The sequence below is a fragment of the Lynx rufus genome, unplaced genomic scaffold (genome assembly GCF_022079265.1).
Source record: "Lynx rufus isolate CCGP_SWC_20201006 ecotype Redwood Valley unplaced genomic scaffold, mLynRuf1.p SCAF_3, whole genome shotgun sequence".
In the NCBI taxonomy this organism is placed as follows: domain Eukaryota; kingdom Metazoa; phylum Chordata; class Mammalia; order Carnivora; family Felidae; genus Lynx; species Lynx rufus.
In genome coordinates this window covers 199,907,926-199,932,921 of record NW_025814845.1, presented here as the reverse complement: position 1 = coordinate 199,932,921, position 24,996 = coordinate 199,907,926, and the positions used below count along the sequence as shown (strand labels likewise).

Sequence of the window (24,996 nt, the reverse complement as noted above, 5' to 3'; positions counted from 1 at the left end):
TGTGTGTGTGTAGATAGATAGATATAGACATAGATATAGATTAGATGTAATAGACATATAGATATATAATGGAATATTATTTAGTCTTAATAAAGAAGAAAATCCTGTCATATGTGACAATACGGTAGACATGGAGGGCATTATGTTCAGTGAGATATGAGCTACATCAGACAAAGAAAGACAAATACTGTATACATCGCATAGGTGGAATCTAAAAAAGTCACCATCATAGAATCATAGAAAGGTAGTTACCACAGGCTGGACGATGTGGGAAATGGGGAGATGTTGGTCACATGGTACAAACTTCTAGTAACAAAGTAAATAAATTCTAGGAGTCCGATGCATGGTGATTATAGTGAAAGGTACTGTATTATACACATGAAAGTTGCTAAGGGAGTACATCTTACATGTTCTCACCACCGAAAAGGATGGTGATTACGCGATGTGATGGAGGTGTTAGCAAAAACGAACGTGCTAATCATTCTGCGAAATGTAAACGTATGAATCACCAGGGTGTACACCTTACTTCTATACGGTGTCACATTATATCTCATTAAAGTGGAGGGAAACAAGATATATTCTCACAAACAGCGAAGGTGTCATGTACCTGTCCTGTTTCTCTCCTTTCCTTTCCTTACCAATCTTGTTGCTATCAGACAAGCCTAATCCAGCTAAAATCCCAGCTTCCCACGGAACGTGGGATTTAGAGCCTCAGCTAAGCTGAGCATCTCATGCTCAGTCAATGCAGTACACGTGCTCTGTGCCTCTGTCTTGAGCTGGGTGCTGCTAATCAAAGTTGAATAAAACTCTTCCACCTTGAGCTGCTCACAATCTGTGTGTGTGAGTGGCCAACGGTGAGAGTTTGCGCTCAGCTCTCCATCGGTCCCCTGAGGCAAGTTCTGGGCGAGCAGAGAGGATCAGTGGTCACAGCTGCACTTGCCACGTGCTGTGCGTCACGGACACCGGGCCCGTAAACTCAGGGCTCGTGGCTGGATCTCTCCCATGACACAATCCCAGCCCATTTGGCGACTGGCAGCCCCAACGGCCTCTCTCATTATAAACGGCAAATGATTTTTTTCACCTGAAAATTACCTACTAAATTATCTCTCAATAAAGCAAATTAGGAAGAGATGTCATGCAGCCGCTAAGTTACAGCCGCGATTTACGAAGAAATCCATCCCATAGAATCTGACAAGCCAACTTGCTCCAGAGCTGTTTTCCCTAAGAAGGAAGGGCGGACGGTAGAGACCACCGAAGGCTCAGCTGAAGCTTATTCAACCCCCGGAGCAAAGGTCAGTTTTCTGTGCCCAACTCCATTTTCTTGCATTTTATGCATGATTAAATGGTAATTAAGCTTTAACGAAAAGTGCTAGGCTGATTACAATTAGCATAACTGCACTCGTCAATGCATGTTCTCATGTTTTACAAGCTGCGCCGAGCTGGCAGGACAATGGATCTTTAATGGGGTTTGAACACCTTGTGAGTGTCAACAGCTCATTTCCTAGCTCAGAAGCGCTCGTCTTATCGGCAAGCGTAGTAAAAACACACAGGGAAGCGCGTGCTTCACACCTTCCTGCATGCGTAGCTGTGAAACACACACACACATGCGGGGTTGAGACTAAGCAACCTCAGTAAACCTCAGTTTACCCTCAGTAAACAGCTGTCCCTGTCCCAAGAGAATTTTAGAGCAGGGGCAAAAAATGATCATGATTTAATGAGATAACCAGATTGATCGAATGACAGATTATACTGTGCTCATGTTAAAAATGGGCATTAAGCTTTATAAAATAAAAATGTTCTGCCTGCTTTCTGAATGGTGTAAACAATTAAGTAATCAAGGATAAATAAAGGTATAAATTGTCAACAAAGATGCCTGACTTTCATTGAGTCTGTATAATGCGATCTTGACTAGTCAAAACACAGTCTATATTGGCCACTCCACTTCTAATAATAAACATTGAAGATCATTTATCTTAACTATCAACATCGGGTAGAAAATAATCCAGGAGGGAAAAAAGAAGCTTTATTATTAAAATTAGTCTTTAAATATTTATGATTAAAGTCTTGCCTATTAAAAGTTTTGAATGAAGCCAAAGTTAATGCAAAACACATCATTTTCTGTAGATGACACACTGTTTGTCATGCAGTCGAAGCCATCTCAGTATTTTCAAGCATTTTCAATTAGCAAATCCTTTTAGCCACTAATCACATTATCAGGTTGTAGAAATACAAATACAGTCTGCCCTCCAGGAACTGAGTCTAGCAACAACAAACAGAGTACTCACAGATGACACAATAAGCACTCCACCAGATGTATGGGTGTTGGATCTGGGGACCCTTAAGTGACAAAGGACTCATTCCGCTAAAGGAATCTTCAAAGGTGGCGTGGCCACACTAGGATTCGTTAAGCCAGCAAAGAGATAAGGGTGGGGATTTAAGTATGTAAAATGGACATACACCATATATGGGGGACACCCCGAGGGAAGGTTGGTGTTCTGCTGGAGTGTTAACTTACAGGGGGTTTGACAGGATGGAGGGCAGTGATTGAGGGTGGTGTTGAAAATGTGGATTAGGGGAAGTTTGCACAGAAGATTTTATAGCCTTTATTAAAGACTCATCTTGGTTCCTGTGCTCAGGTAAGTTAGTGAATGGGCAAGAGCAGGAGAGACGAAGCCTGGATAACTCAGCCCAAGCCCAAAAGACTTAGACCAATGTGGCAAGTGCACAGGTTGAGACAACTGGTTGGATTTGGGGTTTTGAATATGGACCCTACTGAATTTGGTGCGGGGTTATATGGGGTGTGAGAAAGAGATTTCTAAAAAAAAATGACTTCGGAGGCTTTGCCCGGACAACAACAAGAATGGAGTTGCCATCTGCCATGACAGGAGAGACTTCAAGAACGTCAGCTTTGGGAGACGACTGGGTTGGAAGTGAGGCCAAGTTTCATGTGCCAAGTTGAAGGCAGGGAACAGTGGCAAATGGACAGTGGATGCTGAGGGCAGAGGTTTTGGAAGGTTGGCTGATAAAACCCGAGGAGTGAATGTTGACAGGAAGAAACACATGATGTCACCCTAGACACATCCAGCCTTTAGAGTTTGAGGGCAGAAAGAGGAAAACCAGCAAAAGAGGCCGCAACAGAACTGCTGATGGGAGTGCCAGCTGGCACAGCCACTCTGTAAAACACTATGGAGGCTCCTCAAAAAGCTAAAGACAGAGCTACCCTATGACCCAGCAATTGCACTACTAGGGATTTATCCAAAGGCTCCAGGAGTGCTGCTTCAAAGGGGTACATGCCCACCAATGTTTCTGGCAGCATTATCAATAATAGCCAAAGTATGGGGAGAGCCCAAATGTCCACCGACTGATGAATGGATATAGAAGATGTGAGGTAGATACAGATATAGATATAATTAAAAAAAAATGTTTAATGTTTACACACACACACACACACACAATGTAATATTATTCGGCGATCAAAAAGAATGAAGTGTTGCCATCTGCAACAACGTGGATGGAACTAGAGTGTATTATGCTAAGCAAAATAAGGCCATCAGAGAAAGACAAATACCATATGAGTTCACTCTTAAGTGGAATTGAAGATACAAAACAGATGAAGATAAGGGAAGGGAAGAAAAAAAAAACAAGAGAAAAACAGAGAGGGAGAGAAACTATAAGATATTCTTAACTAGAGAGAACAAACTGAGGGTTGTTGGGTGGGGGGATGGGCTAGATGGGCGATGGGCGTTAAGGAGGGCAGTTGTTGGGATGAGCACTGGGTGTTATAGGTAAGTGATGAATCACTAAAGTCTACTCCTAAATTATTACACTATATATTAACTAACCTGGATTTAAATTTTAAAAATAGTGATAATATGCACACAAAATTAAATAACAGTACAATGGTAAAACAAAAACAAAAACAAAAAACTGAGGCCACAAAAGAGTGGCCAGTGGAAGAAAGAGGACTAAGAAAGACAGAAGCAACTGAAGAAGGCATTTTGACAACAGGGGTGTCGTCAAAATTGAAAAGCTCCAACTTAGTACGGAGTCACGTGCCTGAGACATACAGTGGCAGTGAGGTCAAGTTCTTATGCTTTATGCTTATTTAAAATCTGATGATTTAAGTACCTCTAAGAAAACCAATGCCCAAATGAGTATTTTTCCCTCCAGTAATTCAGTGACACCTATAATTCTTAGTTCACATATTATTGGCATGCTATCAAGTTAAAACGGCTTATCAAGAAAACTCGAATTTAATACTATTGAATAAAGGGCACTTTTGCCTGGGAACAGTGGTTATACTTGGCATCAATTACATGAGGAAAACATTTTTTTTTTCAGTTCCATCATTTTAAATTTTATTTTGAAATCGCAGTGTGGTGCTAATACTTCAAATTTTAACATTAGCTTGACTTATGAATGCTAAAACAATCTAACTTATACATAAAGTGCCTTTGTTGTTGTTGTTGTCTCAAGATCATAGATAAAAATTTATGGACTTTGCCTTCTTCTCACTTACAGAAGAGGAGCAAAGCCCTTTTGGTCTGGAGAGATGGACTCTTTTGCATATTTTGAGGAGATTCAGACCTTTGGTTCAGCAAGACTCCAGTTTAAATTTGGTTTCTCAATGGAGCCTCCCATGAGGAAAGTCTGATGAGGAAAGGAAGGTCCCACAACTGCAGAGATGGAGACTGGCACACTGGTCACTGGTAAGGGTAGGTTGACCAAAATGCCCCAGTGCACTGGTGCCCGACAGGGGTTCCTGGAACATGGGCGTGTCAGTTTTATTACCTGACTGAGGGGTTTTAGGAAACTTTTTTGTCCTGGGCAAATTCTGACTGTTACATCTAGGGTAACTAGGTGTAAGAGTCAACTTTTCATCAAGTTCTCAGAGACACAGAGTCTTGTGTCCCAGTATCTCACTCCCACTGGTGTCCCAGAAATGGCAGACTTTACTCGAAGTTCATCGAGCATCTTGGCTGCGGAGAGGGGCAGGGCCGCTGTGTTCCAGCTCTGTCCACGGACAGAGCCTCTGTGAGACGAATCTGTGTGGTCACCAAGGGCAAGAACAGCACCCAAAGAGAGCAGAGAGGACCTGGTCTCCTCCTACTCACCACACAGAACACATCCTGACTCCCCACACACCACAACATGGGGAGGGGGCTTTGTACAACAGACTGATATTGGACTTCTCATCTACCTTCATGCATAGGAGCTTGAAGTGGATACAATTTCACTTAGAAAACTGAGAAATGGCCTTTGTTCGAATAACAGAGAGTGGAACACACGCTTGACCATTTCACAGGCTTCCCAATGTCGCTCATACAACTGCAAACTTATTTACAATTAAATAAGGATCCAACACAAAACCTAGAGCACACTTCCAATAGGATTATTTGAGAGGGCTTCCTTAAAAGGTTAACCCCAGGTAGAGGTGTGGTTGCTGACAACTGGTTATAAGTATCTGGAAAGAACATGGACAGACACAGCTTCTTGAGAAAAGCAGTAAGTTTCGATGGAGGGACACAGCCAGCCCCAGGGAAATCGACAGGGGAGGGAACAGGGTACATCAAACCCCCGGCCACACACTACATCCTGTATTTCTCATGTCCTGCCAGAGCTCCCCAGTGGATGAATGCAAATAGGAGAGAAGGCCTAGTGCACACATGTTCACCTCTAGGGTCAGCGAGCAGCTTGGGAAAAGGCAGAGAGTAATCTAAAAAGGCAAAGAGAAAATGTACAACACAGAATGCAGGGTTAAATGCAAATGTCCTTAGAAATTGGTACAATATCTTCAATTCACAAATAAAGCAATACAAAAGGAGACAGAAGGTCAGTCACAAATCTTTAGAGATCAACAGAGAAGCCCAAGTTTCCTTAGAGTCCGGGAAAAATTATAAATTATAATTACAATCTAATTTATAATAATCTAAATTATAACAAGCAACATTTTATATATTTTTGGCCTTTTTATAGAGTTTTTAAGACAACCTTGCAGAAACCCAATTAATAATAGAACCTCAGAATCAATAGTATATCTTTGCCCTTAATGTGGAATTTCTCAAAGTGTACCAGACGGAGGGACTTAGTAGCTGGGAACAGAGGGGGGAAAGTTCATGCACAAGGGTCTTGTAAAAGCATACGATTTGCCAATAGTCACACATTCTTATGTATAAAATTGACACCTTCACATGGTTCAAACTAGAGCACCTGGAACACTGAATTTACAAAAAAATAAGCAAGTTTCATTTCTGTAGGAACTTCAATGGATGTGTTCATGTTGTCCACTTCCTAAACATCAACATATAAGGAGAATCAAAATGTCTGTTCTTCTCATATAAAACAAAAGGCCTTTAAAAAAAAAACAAAACCCAAAGTAGGAAGTTGCCTTTTCCTGAAAAGAAGGAATCCTGAAGGAACACAGGAAAATAAGCGGTTTCCAGGTTCTGCAAGAATTTTAAAAAAGGAAGGGTTTTAAAAGGCCAAGAACAAAACCAAACATATTCTTACCGTACGATCCAGTGATCAAGCTCCTTGGTATTTACCTGAATGAATTAAAACCTTATGTTCACACAAAAACCTGCACAAGAATGTTTACAGCAGCTTTACCCATGATTGCCAAAACCTGTATGTAACCAGGATGCCCTTCAGTAGTGACGGGTTAAGAAACTCTGGTCTATCTGGACAGTGAAGTATTTTTCATCGCTGAAAAGAAATGAGTTATCCATCACTAAGAAGAGTCGCAAAGACACGGGGAAGCCTTAAGTGCATATCACCAAGTGTAAGAAACCCATCGCAAAAAGCATCCTGTAGCGTGGGAATCACTGAGTGATTCCAACTCTATGACATTCTGGGGAAAGCAAACCCATGGAGACAGTAAAGGGATCTGTGGTTGCCAGCGGCTGAGGGTAGAGGGGAGGGGTGGGCAGTCGGAACAGAAATGTGTAGGGCCATGAATGACTGTACGACGCTATCATGGTGGATACATGTCATTGCACATTTGTGCACATGCGTAGCACGTACTGTGGACTCTGGGTGATGATGATGTCACCATGGGTTCATCAACTGCGGCAAATGCACCATCTAGTGGGGATGTTGCCAACGGGGGAGGCTGGGCATTTGGGGGGAGGGTATACGGGAAACCTCTGTATTCCTCTCAATGTTGCCGTGAACCTAAAATTGCTCTAAAACATGATCTGTTAAGACAAATTAGAAAAGTATACAACAGGTAAGAGGGAAAAACAAACATAACCTCATAGTGTTGCCAACATTTTTGTTTTGCCAGAGAAGGACAGTAGATTCCACATCTACTGTCTGCTCATCGCCATTTCTGAAGATAAAGAGCAAAATTCTTAAGATGAAGGACATTTTCCCCCAAGCTAGGTTCGCTGGAACAAACTTACCTCTGATGTTTTTACCAAAGACCAGTGAAAAATTTAGCACATGTTTGCAAATTATTGCAAATTACCACGCTCAAAGCGCAGTAAAAGCAGAGATAAAAAATTGTGCAGATGATAATCTCATTTTTATTAGCAACCTTTTAAAGCATTAAATTGAGCTAAGTCCACTTGCTTAGGTAAATCCTAAATATGCTCACCAGTGACCTGCCAAGGGATAAGGCAGGTTGGAAGGTGTTATGTGCAAACCCCACTTGGCTTACGCCAACGGCTGACCACGTGCACCGCCAAATCATATGATCTCTACGTGGTGCAACTTGAAGGGCACTCAAAAGCGGAATTTCCGGGGCACCTGGGTGGCTCAGTCGGTTGAGCGTCCGACTTCGGCTCAGGTCATGATCTCATGGAGCTGACAGCTCAGAGCCTGGAGCCTGTTTCGGATTCTGTGTCTCCCTCTCTCTGCCGCTCACCTGCTCACGCTCTGTCTCTCTCTCAAAAATAAATAAACATTAAAAAAAATTTGAAAAAAAGTGGAACTTCCACAAAATATCTTCACTCCTTCCTTCTTGAGAAACTGCTCATTGAAAATGGGCTGGAGAGTTAAAAAAAAAAAAAAAAAAAAAAAAAGCCAAGGTGGAGCCTGTCTTTCAGGAGGTAAGAGCTCAAATGTGCGAACACTGTGTCCCATGAGCGATCGCCCAGAGATCACCGTCTCAAGTGAAGTACTCAAGACTTTGGTCCAAAGAAGGAGAAGAATCAGGGCACGTGTGTTTGGGGTGGCTGACCACGGACACGCAGAGCACAGCAGGTGAGCATCTCCACTGCATGGGGACTTCATAGCACAATCAGGGAGCCTGGAGTTGGTACAGGTTTTGCGGGGGCACCAGAGATAAACTTTACATTCAGGTAGAGACCCACACACGTCTTGGGCCCAAATTTCCCTAGTTAACTCGAGCCTTTAAAGTTGTGTGTGTATCTTTTCACGTAACCGCGGACACGCGATGCCCAACCCTTCCTGCCAACGCGAGCGTTCCCTAAAACGGACTTTTCTCTTGAGACGCATTTTCAAAATTTCCCATTACGCTCCACGGAAATTACCTCCATGAGGGGCGAGGCCTAAAGACACAAACGGCAGCACAAATGACCGCGAGGACGAGGGAGAGGGCGGCCGTCACCTACTTGAGAACTGAACGGAGAAGCCAGACTTGCTGATGAAGAAGTCGCTGTCGAACTGCAGGGTGAGCGAGCTGAAGGTACTGTGGATGTCCTCGGGGAGCATGGAGCCGCTCCACTCCTTCAGCAGGACGTCACTGTCCACGGGGCCGTCCCAGACCTTCAGGATGTCATGGGCCGTCTCGGTGTCGAACACGATGAAGTGCAGGCTGCGGGAGAGAGCACAGCTTACACTTACTCGGGAGAGGGCTTCCCGCTCCACGAGAACGCCTGAGCACCACCGGGAACGCACGCGAGCTCATCTCGTCTGCCCGCACCCCGGCGACACGGTGTCACCTGACAACGAGGCAGAGGGGACCGAGCCTCCTGGACGTGGACCCACTGGTGCACCGAGGATCCCTTCTGCCCCTGACGGACACACACCGCCAAGCTCCATGCAGAGCCGCGTGTTAAGGACGAAACAATGGAACGATTCCTTCTGAGACTGTCAGTTCTTTTCATAATTCAAAGCTTTCTCGGGCTCACAAATCAAAGGCGACTTGGACATCGCTTGGCTTTAAGCTAATCAAAGTCTGATCTTTCCGTGGCTTCCGTGCGGTTCCTGAAACACCCCACTAGGTGGTAGCATCCGTGCCCAGAGAGACACCTGCAAAGGCCCTCTTTGAAGCACGGGGATGCTGTCCTTGGACCCGAACCATCTCATCTTACGCTGTTGGTTTCTATAAGTTTTATTTTCAGAAAAATGCATAATTTGAAATACCAACACAAAGGCAGAAATGTGTGACACCAACTCCCGTCTCGAGAACATTTTCATCTACTTCTATCAGATTTACAGACATCTCCCAGAGCAATGTAAAACAACTCTCCTCTAGAAAGCTCACTCTTCCGGGCAGGACTGTCGTCGGGACAAGCAAACAGCCGCGTGGAAGGGCTTAGCTAACGGACCAACACAAGTCACTAGTTCCTGACGGGGTTGGTCTCCAGTTTCTCCTTCACCGCGTGTTGCACAAAATTGTCAGGGAGATAAAAATCCTAAGATGTCGACATAAAATAATTTTAACATGGAGAAAAGTACAGGCTGTAGCAGACCCTGTACCACCTCCACCGGGGCTATCGTGCTGGGCTCCTTGGCTGCAGATCGTCTGCAAAAATAAAATCTTACAGACACGGCCACACGACCCTCTCTTCCACGCACTCATCGGTCCTTCTGCTCACTGCACACTTCTAAAATGTGGATGGACTGTTCCCTAGTACATTTCCCCTTCCACATTTCCATCATTTCCACGTCCGCGTGCATACGTCTCCCCAGACAATCTCTAGTCCTGTTTTCTACATTGAATGCTTATGGCGTAAGAGAGGTCATTTTGGGGTGTATGTCCTGGTACCATTTTCAAGTTGCTTTTTACATTCAGTGTTACTTACACGAAAGTCCTTCACACCAAAAAATGTAGAGTTTTGTTCCTACACTGTAAAAGCATGGGTAAATGCTTATTTTTCTAGTCCTCTACTAAACGATAGTTTGTTTTTACATTTTATTTTTGAGGTTTTCTGTGTGTGTGTGTGTGTGTGTGTGTGTGTGTGTGTGTGTGGGTGGGTGTGTGTGTGTTTACTTATTTTTGTGGAAGTATAGTCAACACACAGCATCATATTAGTTGTGTTCAACACAGCGATTTGACAAGTTTATGCATTATGCCTTGCTCACCACAAGAGTATAGCCACATTCCCACATCTTATTTTTAAGTTTATTTATTTATTTATTTTGTGTGTGTGAGAGAGAGAGAGAGAGAGAGAGGGAGGGAGAGAGGGAGGGAGGGAGGGAGAGAAAGAGGAGGGGAGGGGCAGAGCAAGAGGGAGAGAGATGATCCCAAGCAGGCTCTGGACCGACAGCGCAGAGCCCGATGCAGGGCTTGAACTCAAGAACCAAGAGGTCATGACCTGAGCTGAAATCAAGAGTCAGATGCTCAACTGATTGAGCGCCCCAGGCGCCCTGCCACATTCCCACCTCTTAATTATGGCAATGGTGCTCCAGCAAGCACCCCTGTGAACTCACCCAGGATCTTTCTAGGCTCAAACAGAATCTCCAAGCTGTTCTGCCCAGTGACCTGAGCACTGGGCCTCACAGTAGTGATCGCAGGCCTTCGTTCTGTCACGTGCTTACCAACACCCGATGTTATCAGACTCCGGTAGTCATACAGATAGAACATCTGGTGCTTGAGGGATGCTATCCCGGGCAAATTGCATCCCCCTGATGACTCACGAGGTAGAACGTGTTTTGTGTCTCTAACGCTTCCCTCCCTCCATACAGTTCAGCGGCTCAACAAGTGTCTACTGATCACCAGCTGTGTCCTGGCATTCTTCCTGGAATCTTGGACGCATCAGATGAGGAAACTTAGAAGAGCCGCTCTCACGGAGCTGGTGAGGTGATGGGAGGGGCCAGACCGGAGCCCCCACCCTTGACCCTTCATGCGACTGAAGAAGACTGCAGGCCAGCGGCTGGTAAATGGAACCGGAGGAGGAAGAGAGCCAAGCAGAGTAAAGAGCACTGGAGCAGGAGGGAAGGGCTGAAGTACTAACAGGGGACCTAGGTGAGCCGCGTCACGGGGCCGGGCTTCAGCAGCGACTCGGAGGAGGCAGAGAGGTCTGTCATACCCCAAAGGAGGGACGCGTGAAGCCGAGCAAACTGCAGGGAGGGTGTGCCCTCAGCCCTGGGGACATCCGGGCACTCCGTGTAACCAGAATAGAGAGAGGGACTGAGAAGTGAAAAAGTTCAGGTGAGACAAACAGCGGGCAGGGGTGGCGTGGGGAGAGGGGGTCGGAACATTTAGTGCCTTGCAGCCTGTCCGCTGGGTGACACGCCAATGGGACATTTTCAGTGAAGTAACTATCTCGCCTAAGATTTAAAGCCTTTATTCTGCTTGCTGTGTGGACAGCAGAGTGTGGAGGAAAATGTCGAATCAAGAGTAGTGGAGGCAAATGCATGCTGTCAGGGGAGCTGCAGTGGAGACACTAAGAGGCTGTCAGGCTCTAGGGACATTGTGAAGACAGAACCAGGACGGGATGAGGCACAGGGGGGCGAGAGGAAGCAAGGTCATCCCAAGTTTCCTGGAAACTACAAAGGCTGGGCGGGGGGGTGCCATCCACAGAGTTGACAAAGAATAGGTGGGCGAGGTTTGTGGGGTGGGGAAGACCGGAGGACGGAGGGGCTTGGGGCGTGTAGGGTTCAAGGTGCCTAATGGGCACTGAGCGGTGACGGTAAGGAGACGGTTGTTCATATGAAGCGGGAGTTAAGAAAAGTCCGCATGGAAATAACAAATGTGTGGGTCTTCTGCAAATAAGTGGTTGTTATACCAAAGGACTAGATATTATTGTCAAGGGTCACAGGTGAATAAAGAGAACCATGGGCTATGAATTACTTGAAAACATGTTTTCCCACTTTTGTAACGTGCTATCCCTTTAGTTACTGCTTATGTATTAGATAATATTTATATTATATTATATTATATTATATTATATTATATTATATTATATTATACTTTTGTTGAAAAATTTTGTCACAACCCTTCATTTTAAGAAAAATCTGCTGCTGCTTACTATGGTAGGAGGATTTCTGTTTATCCTGTTATGTTGTTGATCATGAAATGTATTATTTTTTCTATGCCTATTTACAAGACCATAGAGTTATTTTTTCTTTTTTTAAAAATATTTCTGGGGCGCCTGGGTGGCACAGTCAGTTAAGCGTCCGACTTCAGCCAGGTCACAATCTCGCGGTCCGTGAGTTCGAGCCCCAGTTCAGGCTCTGGGCTGATGGCTCAGAGCCTGGAGCCTGTTTCCGGTTCTGTGTCTCCCTCGCTCTCTGCCCCTCCCCCATTCATGCTCTGTCTCTCTCTGTCCCCAAAAAAATAAACGTTGAAAAAAAAAATTAAAAAAAAATATTTCTAATGTTTATTTTTTTTTTAACATTTATTTTTCAGACAGACAGAGAGAGAGAGCATGAACACAGGAGGGTCAGAGGAAGAGGGAGACACAGAATCCGAAGCAGGCTCCAGGCTCCGAGCCTTCAGCACAGAGCCCAACACGGGGCTCGAACCCATGAACTGTGAGATCACGACCTGAGCCAAAGTCAGATGCTCAACCAACTGATCCATCCAGGTGCCCCTATTTTTTTTAATTTTTAAAACGGAAGGTGTGTTTTCTTAGTGAAGGGGAGCAGAATCTGCCAACCCCAAATATGTCCTGTTGGAATACTGGTTATTTTGAATTAAAGTTACTTAAGAAACAGCGGTGCAAGAGGGACTGTGTGACCTGCCTTGTCCTCCTGAAAGTATGAGATTAATCTCCGCTGTGAAAAGTACCCTCTGAACCAGAAAGACATCCTTGCCACCAGAGAGACAGGTCGAGGGCGGAGAAGGCTGTGCGAGCAAACCTTGTGACTTCCTCTCTAATCTACCACTCCAAACCCAAACATCTTTGTCTCGTCAATTCTTCACAAATTTATTGTCTCCTTGTCTAAAAGCTATGAAAGCATGCCTGCTCTGGTCAGTGCTCTGAGGCTTATATTTCTAGTGGGGTTTCTGTACATGTGAATTAAATTTGTTTGTGTGTTTTTTTTTTCTTCTTCTGTTAGTTTATCTCACATCAGGTTAATTATCAGACCAGCCCAACAGGTTACAAAAGAAAAAGGGAGGAGTTTTCCTCTCCTATGTGACTTTTTTGCCATACATTTCTATTTCTAACCCATTTTGGTCTGGATATGGGGTAAAAATATGTTATTCTGTGTACATGCATTGACAGTTTGTTCCTAGTATGTGACCATGCTTATGTTTCATACTTACTTGAACAAAATTTTCAGGTTCTACTTGAAGGTTGAAGATCTTTTTAAAATAAGTCTAATAAGTCCATGGTCAAATCGATAAGCTTCCTAACCTGTTATCTATTGAACCTATGAATCATAAAGATGTATAAGAAGACATTTCCAATGTCTCCCTACAATTCAGTCGTGTCTATATTAAATTATGTTCTTAAGCTGAACAAAAATTCCTGTCATATATTCCTGGTGAATATATACCCCTAAACAAAGTATAGTACTATTTTGTGGGTCAGTAATTGCATAACAGGTACCTGTGGTAAGGAATGATAGATAGTTTGATGATAGGATTCCAGGTTGATGGTTATTTTCCTTTAGTTTTTCAAAGATCTCCTTCTTTTAGTCTGTGTTAAGATGCCTTTTATCAAGCTAATAACATATGTGTTTCTTTCTTTGGCTGTTTGTTAGATCTCCCTGCCTTTGGTATACTTCAGTCTTACTAGAACGTGTCTAGGTGTTCAGTGATTTTCACTAAAGCTACTCAGGACACACTAGGCTTAATAAATGCAAAATTCATATTGTCGATCAGTTCCAGCAGTTAAGATGATGTAAAGAATCACTACTTATTGTAACTATCACTGTAGATTTACTTTTATACAGGGTGCTTGTCATACTTTTTGATAAAAATACAAATTAATGAAGGAAAGATGAAAAGTGAAGAAACTAATTTAAGAAATTACTATGTGTAAGTCTATGGCAATACGCTTTAAACTATGCATGAAATTGTTTTCTAGAAAATGTAGATGATCAAAATTGGCTCTGGGAGCTCAATATAGACAAACATATAGACATACAAACATATAGACAAAATTGAAAACAGAATAAATGGTCTAACAACAAAGGAATTAAAAGTTCAGTAAATAGTGATATATATAGCCAGAAGTCCATAGAGTACAGCTAAGTGAAAAAAAAAAAGTAGAAAACACTATTATTTTTATTTACCTTGCATAAGTAATTTTATTTACAAATTCAAATAATTTTCCTATAGATTCTGGGGGAATTTCATAACTTCAGATGGTAAAATTTAGTATTTGTTATTTCTTTTCATTATGGAGACTTTTTTCTATGGTTAAAATGTATTTACTGAAGAAAAGAACAATTAAGAGTTTAGTCCCTGAGACAGGGAACAGAACACTGAAGCAAACTATCACTACTTCTAATTAACATTATTCTAGAGATTGTAGCCCCTGAAATAAGACAAGCAAAAGGCATAAGATTTGGAAAAAATGAAGATAAACTCTTACTAATGTAGACAGCATGATTGTGTGCCTAGAGAAAATTTGAAAACCTACAAACTCTTAGAATAAGAAGTTTACATAGGATAAATATAAAAATATAATTCATTTCCATATAGTAGCCACAAATACGAAATGACATAAGAATACTATTATCATTCATTAAAAAAGCATCCTGTAGGTAGGAACAATTCCAACAAAAGATGTGAAAAACCTGCACACAGAAAACTGAAAAGCATTGTCAAAACAAGTAATATAAGATCTAAATAAATATCCCAAACACTGTGTTAGGGATCAGAAAATTCAGCACTGTAAATGATATCAGGTTTCCCCGAATTCTATTGATATGATGTGATTCCAGTCAAAATCCTAGAAACTTCTTTTGTGGAAAGTAACAAGTATTTCTATAATGAATATGGAAATGCAAAGAGTCAAGAACAGTGAGAGCAATCTATATTACCAAGAGCAAAGCTGGAGGACTATAGCACCAGATATTAAGACTTATTATAAAATAATTAAATAATTACGATGGGAAAGTATGACACTGGTTAGACAAATAGAGCCAGGGATGAAATAAAGTTTGGAAACAGACCCACATGTCTATGATGGCCTGGTGTATGATAAAGATCGCATTATATACTTCAATGAAGAAAGACTGACTTCAACAAATGGCCAATTGAATTTCACTAATGACAACAGCAAAAACAACAAAATACCTGAATATTCCTCACACTGTACACAAAAATCAATTCCAGATGAAATGGAGATACAAATGTGCAGGTAAAATAAGTCTCCTGCAAGAAAACTCAACATAATATTTATATAACTTTGGGAAGGCGGGACTTCCTAATCTGGACCCCTAAATATTAATAACTCTAAAAAAAACAATTTGATTTAACACAATTTAAATAATGGTAAGAAAAGCACTAACCATAAAAGAAAAATGAGTCAAAATAAATTTGACTCATTGATATTAAATCCATATTTATCAAAAGACATTCTTATGAGATTAAAAGACTGAAGAATATTAGAGCAATTGTTAAACATATAATTAACAACATATTGCATTTAATATATATATAAACTATATACACATCGAAAAGTAAAAGATAGGCATTCTGGTACACACAAAAAAAATGGGCAAAATACTTCAACTGGCAATTTATAAAAAGAGGATATTCAAAAGGCCAATAAACATAAAAATTTGATGTTTATAAAAATAAACATATATAAAAGCATGTTGTCCTTGATGAATCATGAGGAAAATGCAAATTTAAACTACTACGCACTCACTGGCATGGCTAAAATGAAAAAGTCAGTGCGCTTGGGTGGCTCAGTTGGTTAAGTGTCCAACTCTTGATTTTGGCTCAGGTCATGATCTCACAGTTCATGAGATCAAGCCCCACATCTAGCACAGAGCCTGCTTGGGATTCTCTCTCTCTGTCCCTACCCTGCTCATGTGCTCTCTCACTCTTTCTCTTTCAAACTAAATAAATAAATTAAAAAAAAAAAAGAGGGGCGCCTAGGTGGCTCAGTTGGTTAATCGTCTGACTCTTGGTTTCGGCCTTGGTCATGATCTCATGGTTTGTGAGTTGGAGCCCCACGTTGGGGTCTGCACCGACAGCACAGAGCCTTCTTGGGATTCTCTCTGTCCCTTTTTCTATCCCCCCACTCACACTGTCTCTGTCTATGTCAAAATGAATGAATGAATGAGAAAGAAAGAAAGAAAGAAAGAGAGAGAGAGAGAAAAGAACAAAAGAAAGAAAGAAAGAAAGAAAGAAAGAAAGAAAGAAAGAAAGAAAAGGAAAAAGAGAAAGAAAGAAAACGACAGTCAATGCCAAGTGTATTTGGAAGGTGGAAACCTGGAAATCTTAACTAAGTGGTGATGGGAGTAAAGACGGGGATATGATCACTTAGGGAGATCATTTGGCAGAATCTACCAAGGCTGAGCGCAGGACTCACCACTACTCAGAAATTCTAGCGCTTAGCTATGCATCCAAGAGAAAAACCTATGTGTATTCACCAAATAATACATGAAGGCATATTCAATATGGTACCTCACACCAGATAAAAACAATCCACACATCCATCAATACCCAGAACGAATAAATAAATTATGGTATATCCATGCAATGGAATATTCTAGCTCTATCAGTGGGAGGGAAAGGTTGCAGAAATGAAGGTGTAACGCCAATCGCACTGTATAATTCCACTTTATATATTGTTCCAATTAGGCAAAGCTCATCTGAAAGCAGGATAGCGATTATCCCTGCGAATGAGTGACTCAGATGGAGCTCAAAGGGCACATGTTGTGTCTTGATGGTCTCGTATTTCTGGTTTCTTATCTGGCTGCTGATTACATGGGGGGTTATTTCATCAACAAGCCACATACTGACTGACAGTTGGTGCAGGTTCAGGCGTACATGTTAATGTTCGTGAGAAGCTTCCACACACACGCAAACAACCATGCAGCTCGGTGCTGTGAGTTTCGCCAATTTGAAAACTGTCTCATGACGGACAAAAAACACGATAAAACAAAATGTAAACACAAAAACTTCACAGCCATTTAAAATAAAAGAAATACGAAATGTCAATACGCCAGACACTATACAACTACGTAGGGAACATTTAAAAATGAAAGAAAATAGAGTATCATCCTAAAGCTCCCATTCCTTTCAGACACAGGCCCGTGAGGAAACAAAAACCATACACACTACAAGGCCACATCACAAGCTCCAACAGGTACGCATAAAGCTTCAGGTCGATACAGAGGGGCATGTGTCCAATTCTGCCTCAAGATGTCTAGGAGGGGTCTTGTAAGACAGAAAAAAAGAAGGGAATTCAAGTACAAGCAAAGGGACAAAATTAGTAAACAAATACAAAAAGATGTCAAAAACGTCAAAAAATAAAAGCAACAAATAAACATAAGAAACAAAATGTTGTAGAGACAGTTTCTCTTCCCACCAGACTGACAAAGATTAAAAGACTTTATTTGGTTTCAGTGAAATTGTGGAGACCCTCCCTTTTCATACACTGGTGGAGGCCGTAACTATTCTTTTTAAAAGCAATTTCATAACGGCCCTAAAAACGTAAATGTGCACACACAGCATGGCTGATCACAGTGACAAACCAAAAACAACCCACGTGTCCCGACAGGGTATGGTTTAAGTAAACGATGGTACAATCAGGCAACGGACTGTTATGCGGTGACTAGACGGGATGAGGTGGAATTGTGAGAAAGGACCTAAAACGCTGACTATGTTTATTAACGGAGAAGAAAATGCTCAGAATAAAATTATGGCGTGATACTATTTGTGTAAAAGTAATTCAATAAATAGATAAATGAATAAATAAAAGTGTATAGATTTGTGTTTGCATAGTGAAATTCTAGAAATACGTAACAATTTTTCAGTAGTCATCTTTCACATCGAGGATGACAGCCAACTACTTTTCAGCCTTTTCATTTTTCTGCAACACTTTTCCAGTGTTTCAAAAATAAGTGAAAATAGATACTTTGAATTGCATGCCAGTGAGCTTGAATTTATTCTGCACACAATAAGCAGACCAAAAATCATTTTCTGAAATGGGAAAGTGAAATGATCATTTTTGCTTTCTAGAAATATTTGTATTAAGACCTAGAAAAATGTGGGGGTGCCTGAGTGGCTCAGCTGGTTGAGTGCCTGATTCCCGACTTTGGCTCGGGTCACAATCTCATGGTTGTGAAATGGAGCTGAGCCCCACATGGGGCTCTGGGCTGGGAGTGGAGCCTACTTAAGATTCACTCTCTCCCCCTCTCTCTGCTCCTCCCCAGCTCAAAAGCCTTCTCTCAAGAAACAAAAACAACACAAAACAAAAAGGCATGTAAAAATGTTTCCACAATTTGACCCAACAAAGATTTTCCTAGAAACGGATTCTAAGGTATTAATTATAAATATAAGCAAAAGTTTATTTGCAGTACTATTTTCCATATGATTATGTATAATATCAAAAATTAGAAATGACATAAATTACTAACAAGAGACAATATTTAACCACAGCCACTCACACTGCAGAATAGACACAGGTACACATAACATGCATGTAAGACACGTCAACATGCTCATAATCATGTCTGCTAGAGGTATAATGTGTGTCTTTTTTTTTTTTTTTACATTTTTCAAAATGTCTATATATGCCTTCATTTTTGGTCATATTAAACCAATGTTTTCAATAAAGAAAATAAAACACCTTCCCTAGCATGGGAACAATGGACTAGAGAAAGCCCTCCCAGGATGGTCAGTTAACAGGTCTCAGGAATGAAAAGGGTCTGAACAGGAGAGTGGTGGCCACGGTGGGTGCGTGAGTACTGCCTGGGAGCTTCAGTCACGGCATTAGTGAGATGTGAGGATCGTGTGAGTGTGGGCAGGAGGGAAGCTTAGGGTACGAAGAGTTTTGCCTTCCGTCGGTGGATACACGCTTATGACATTCACGCAGATAGATGCTCAGATGGATGGTAGCTGTAGGATCGAAATGCTGAATTCAAAGAAGAAAATGGGTTATTTTTAGATGGGATAATAAGAACGAAATTTTTGTTGAGGAGTTGACATTTCAACTGGGTCCTAACAGATGGGAAGAATCTGGAGACGAGGCAAGAAGGAGTAATTGGGGAGAACGGAGGTCAAGAGACAGAGCTGGTGTAGCACAGCTGGGATTAGGGACTAACACATCTATTCGTAGTTGGAGACAAATTTGTGAAGGCACAGTAAGCCAAATCAAAGGCGGTATTACAGCTCTTGTTAAGGAGCTTATGCTTGCTGATGAGCGATGGGAGTGTTGCAGAGACTGGGGAGAGGAGAGCACGGATTTGAAAGGTCAGCTGGGACAAGATTAAAATGAGGAAGGTAATGAGCATGTTAAGTAAGGAACTGGAAGAGTAAGATAAGAAGAAAGGAAGATGAACAAATGGAGAGCTGACAAGGCTTTGGTGCATCTGCACTGAGGTTTTTCTAAGTGCTCATAATGAGGAAATTTAATGTAATTACCAAAGGAATGCTGTGAGACGTAGACCAACATCTTGGACTTCCTTTTTGGGGAAATGCTGGGAGACTGAGGAAGGAGAAATAAGGAAGAGCGGAAGATAATCCTGATAATTAAAATCCCCAACCACTCGGAGGAAGGTGGATGTTAACAGAACTAGGGGATGCAGAAGTAGAAACAGGACCGGGGGGGGGGGGGGGAATGATAAGAGCAGTGACATAAGTTGATGTACTTGGAGTACATCTACGGGGGTCTCGGTGTCTACGAAACAGGGTAATGCCCATGTTTCCACTGCCAACTACTTCTCCTATATCTCCATCTAGCTTCGATTCCAATTTCACTTCCCATGTTACCACTTTTCATTTTTTTCTGTACTTTTGTCTTTGTTGGCCAATGCCCTTTTTCATGATGTCCATGCAGAACGTCAAGTGGGTTTATCGAGGAAACGAGGCAGCAACGCAACATGCCCTGTGCATGAACTTGGTAGCAGATGCACATACTCAACTACTCGAGGACTTGGAAAGAAGACATGGTCACTCAGCGACGGCGGTGTGCCTCCATTATTTGTGTAGTGACACGGGGACTGAACAGTGAAAATGGAAGTCTGTTCTTTATGGAACTGTTCAGCCCGTCCACAAGTTTCTGTGGAGATTCCGGCCGCATGGTTGGAGGAGGTCTGTTAAATAAAGAAGTAAAAACCCAAACTGCGCTTGTGAGGATCCCGCAAAGTGAGGAGTGCCGCAGCTGTCCCGCCTCTCTCTAACTGGCTCCTCAGTGGCTGGGGAGGTACGCTAAACCCCGTGGCTGTCCCCGTGGCTCCAGGCTAAGGACTGGAAGCCAGCCAAGACACGGCAGACTTGTCAGTACTAATGGCCTCTTCCTCATTTTGATGGCTGAAGTTCTCGTGGCTGGCGAATTCCTCACACTGTCTACAACAGATAAGTATAATCTGTGGTCTAAATAGGAAAGGAGAAACCTCAGATGTGTTGATTCCTGGCCCCATGCTCAGCTGTTAGGTCCTCAAAAGGCTTCCAACTCAGGTTCCCGGCACATTGGCTAAGGCTCAACATTGAGACTGGACAGACTTGTCTCATGAGTGGAGGTCACTGGCCCACCACTTTCCTCTTGACTCTATTTCTTATGAGGATTTTGAAGTCTGGTCAAAAATAAATTAAAATATCCCTACAATTCCAGGCCAGACCTCACTGTACTCTATCACACAGGATAGCCAAGAAACAAGTCCAGGGCACATCAGGTTGAGGTGAAGTCCAGCAACCCATATTTCACCTTCTGTAAAAGTCTGGATAGGGACAGTTTTGACAATCGTGGTAAATTTTTGATATGCCTCTGATGTTTCTAATCCTGCCCGAGCTTCTCCAAAAGAATTCCCCTTAACCATACCTCCCAATGTAATTTCCTGCGAACGACTAGGCACAGAAATACCTTCAAAGTGAGTTTTCCAGACAATTACACTTGCAGAAAAGCAATTAATACCAACGAACAATATACACGTCTTTATGTAAAATGTGGCCTTCGATGCGCTTGCTGAAGATGTTTATAGTGCTGTTATCTTTATTATATAAATTACAGCTGTGCTCAGCAATATACACAGAGTCTCTTGGAGAAATGTTTACATGAAACACTAAATGTGGCTACATGTACTACAATGTCTTGTGATTAGACTTTTAATTAAATTCAGCTCAGGTAACTGCTTTATAGAATATACGTTAAAATTACAAACCTCTTCCAGACCCGGGTGCACTATAACAATAACCATTCAGGGGTCATCTATTGCCTTGAGCAAAAAGCTATGCAATAGGCAATCAGAAATTGTTCAGGGCTTCAGTGAAATCAAAATGGGTCCAACAATAATTGGCCCTGAAGTGTGTTGAAACCATTTTTTAAATAATTTCTGGGATCTTGTTGTTTATTCATTCTTTGAGAGTAAAAACATTTACATTAAATAAATCAGAGTCTGAATGTATAATAATGAATTCCATTTATATGAAGAATTTTTTAAATACTTAAATTAATCCCTGAACTCATGTTTATATGACTGATGTATTCTTCATTATCAAATAAACAGTTCAGTTAATACTGGCTAAGTTACCAGTGGAATAACTAAAGCTTAGACACTAGCCAACAAATATCAAAGCTAAAACTGGACCCTATCTTTCTGAGTATTAGTACCATTTAAAGCCTAAAATTGTACATCATGTACTTTTAATTATGTTTGTTTTCCAAAGTGCCACACCAAAATCAATATATATTTTCTTAACGAAGAGGAATCACCAGAAACATCTTGAGACGAAGCTGAACATTGATTGAGCAAATTAATTATAAATACTGATGCTTCCTTCTTGATTTCCTTATTAGGAAGGACTTTATGGCTTAAATCAAAAGCTCTGTTTACAAATTTGCTAAAGTAAACTCTCATAGTTGAAAGCCATGGAAGAGAAGGACAACATCCCCAGAACAACAAATTAGTGTATTCAATGTCTTTTTTTCCTAGAATCCTAATGGTTAAACATCAGAGCCCAGTCCATGATATAAAAGTTCTACAGTTGTTATTACTTCAACTCATTCTTTATTACTTCCTTTTCTCTTTTCTTATTAAAATGTTAATGAAGTATTAGATTCACCTGCCAAGAATGAATTCATCCCCTGGTTTGCATTTAGGAGAACAATGCTTATTTTAATTCTTAGGAAACAAATCACAAAGGAACTTGTAAGAGATACAGAAATTTGAAATCTCCCTAAAAGAAAATATATCCTGTTTATGTCAAGTTATTTTGGGAATAATAAAATATCCTTAGAATTTTTCAAAATAAAAACTAGTATAATGGCTTTTATAATACTCAGGTCAAGCATTCAGGAGTTAAAGGTTAAGAAATAATATTTAGTTTTATTTAGTTCAGTGGAAAAGTGCATTGATTTCCATAAAGATTACAGATTCTTACATTGTTACTCTAATATATCTTATTTTCGTCGCAGTGGGTCAATAATTATCTAATTAACCATTTATCTTAATCAAGGTCACAAGTTAATTTTTACATCATTTATTATAAACTGACACCTTGCATTATATATGTGATTGACATGCCTTCTCTTGCTCCTCTTAAGTAATGAGAATTATTTTTTGTTAGGCTTTGAAAGTGGTAATAGTTTGTGCCATGTTAGTTTAAGATGGCAAGATATTCGGGGCGCCTGGGTGGCTCAGTCGGTTAAGCGTCCGACTCTTGGTTTCGGCCCAGGTCATGATCTCACGGTTCCTGAGATCGAGCCCCACATCTGGCTCTGCACTGACAGCAGCTAGCCTGCTTGGGATTCTCTCTCATGTCCTTTCTCTGTCCTTCCTTCTCTTTCTGCCCCTCCACCACTCTCACTCTCTCTCTCTCTCTCTCTCAAAATAAATAAACATCAAAAATTATTTTTTAAAAAGACGGCAAGATGTTCGTGTCACAGTGTGAAAGAGAGCTGTGGGTTTCAGAGGATGGATGTCCGATGAAGGGAACGGAGCATCACAGGATACAATATGCATCTCCCCTCGGCTTTCATTCCCGTTTACTGTCACTAAGTTATAAAATTGCAGCATGATGGGTCTATGTCTGTTTTACATACAGTACTAAGTCTGCTAGGGTGCCTTTTATGAATAAGGACAAAAAAAATCAGTGCTTTATGAATGCTTCTGCCCATTCACTTGCCCCATAAAGAAGTTTCTGTGTTTGATCTCCCACTTGATTCAACTTCATATATTTGAAGAAGGAGCTGAATTGGCCACTCAGTCTCTCATGGTCTTCCTGGTGCACAAGGCAGTGAATGGACTGGACATCTGTGGATTAGGACTGTTAAGGGTGGGGCAGAATTGTTCATCTTTTTTTTTGTTAATTTTTGTTAACTTTATTTATTTTGAGAGAGACAGAGACAGTGACGGTCGGGGAGGGGCAGAGAAAGGAGACAGAGAATTCCAAGCAGGCTCTGCACTGTCAGCACAGAGGAGCCCGAAACGGGGCTTGAACCCACGAAACCGTGAAATCGTGACTCGAGTTGAAACCAAGAGTCGGATGTTTAACTCATGGAGCCACCCAGGCGCCCCAGGGTGGGGCAGAATTTTTAGACAGTAAATTGTGTACAGAGATTTCAGAAGAACTACAATGAAAGGGGAAAAAAAATAAAGGAACACACAGTAAAATGATTCTACAAAGCACTGCAAAGGACTGTGTTCTCTTCTTGTTCATGAGAACTATGATCAAGAAACAACTTATTTTGAAATTACTTTTTGATTTACGTGCTGTGGTTTTTGACATGGCCTTCTGACCAGAACATGGAAAACTTGCTTTGCAAAGATTACTTTTTGTTGGTTTACTTATCCGTATAAAAAGATTACCATAATAACCAAGACCCATCAATTAAAATAGAGTATTTTCTTTTAAAATGTTTGCACAATTTTCTGTGATTTTTTTTTAAGTAGGCTCCATGTGTAGTGCAGAGCCGAACATGGGACTCCACTCACAACGCTGAGATCAAGACCTGAGCCAAGATCAAGAGTTGAGCTTAACCATCTGAGACACCCAGGTACCCCAATTTTTAGTGATTTGTAAATATTTTCATTTCTATGTGTAACTTTAGATTGAAATGCTTTCCTCGTTTACCTCAAACTTAACTTCGGTATATGGCAAATGACTACATATTCTCCCCAACCCTGTATGCAAGCCCCTTTTCAATATGACTTTGCTTTTCTTTCCATTAAGGGCTGGAGTGTATTTCTTCAAACTTTATCTTGCTCATGAGCTTTGCTTTGACAAATGGCATGTTAGCAAATGTAACGCAAGGTGAAGTTTGAAAAGTGTGCCCTCTCTTGTTGCCGGGAAAGTTCCATCGTGATTAGTTTACTGAAGAAACAGCAGTCTGGTATCGAGAGGCCCCAGCCTTCTGACACGTCCAGCTGAGATGTGCGCACCTGAGTGACACTATCCTGGACCACCCTGCCAAACGTGTCCAGCCCAGGACTGCCCAGGCAACCCACAAGGTCAAGGGCAGATAAATCACTGTCTTATGCAACTAAACTTTGGTGGCCAGTTTGTTATGCGGCAAAAGCTAACTGATACCTTTACTTCCTTTTTCTCTTTTTTATAGATGGCTTAACACAAGTTCTTAAAGGAACACCAAAGTAAGCGTGTGAGCCAACCAAAACCGTATGCGCACCATTACGCGTTTTTCTTTGACTCACAAACTTAAATCTAGTCATGGATAATAACAGATGTACTATTATCTCCACTACAAATATAGAAGACACGACCGTATTCTAAAA

At 41.5% G+C, this 24,996-nt stretch overlaps 1 protein-coding gene across 1 annotated transcript in view; it reads right to left on the bottom strand.

Moving 5' to 3' along the window:
• Positions 1–24,996, bottom strand: part of CSMD1 (CUB and Sushi multiple domains 1) — a 1,672,960-nt gene that overhangs the window by 295,168 nt on the left and 1,352,796 nt on the right. Inside the window, exon 28 of the mRNA XM_047092364.1 lies at positions 8,577–8,779. Coding sequence (XP_046948320.1) covers positions 8,577–8,779 — 203 coding nt within the window. The remainder of the gene's footprint in view (positions 1–8,576; positions 8,780–24,996) is intronic.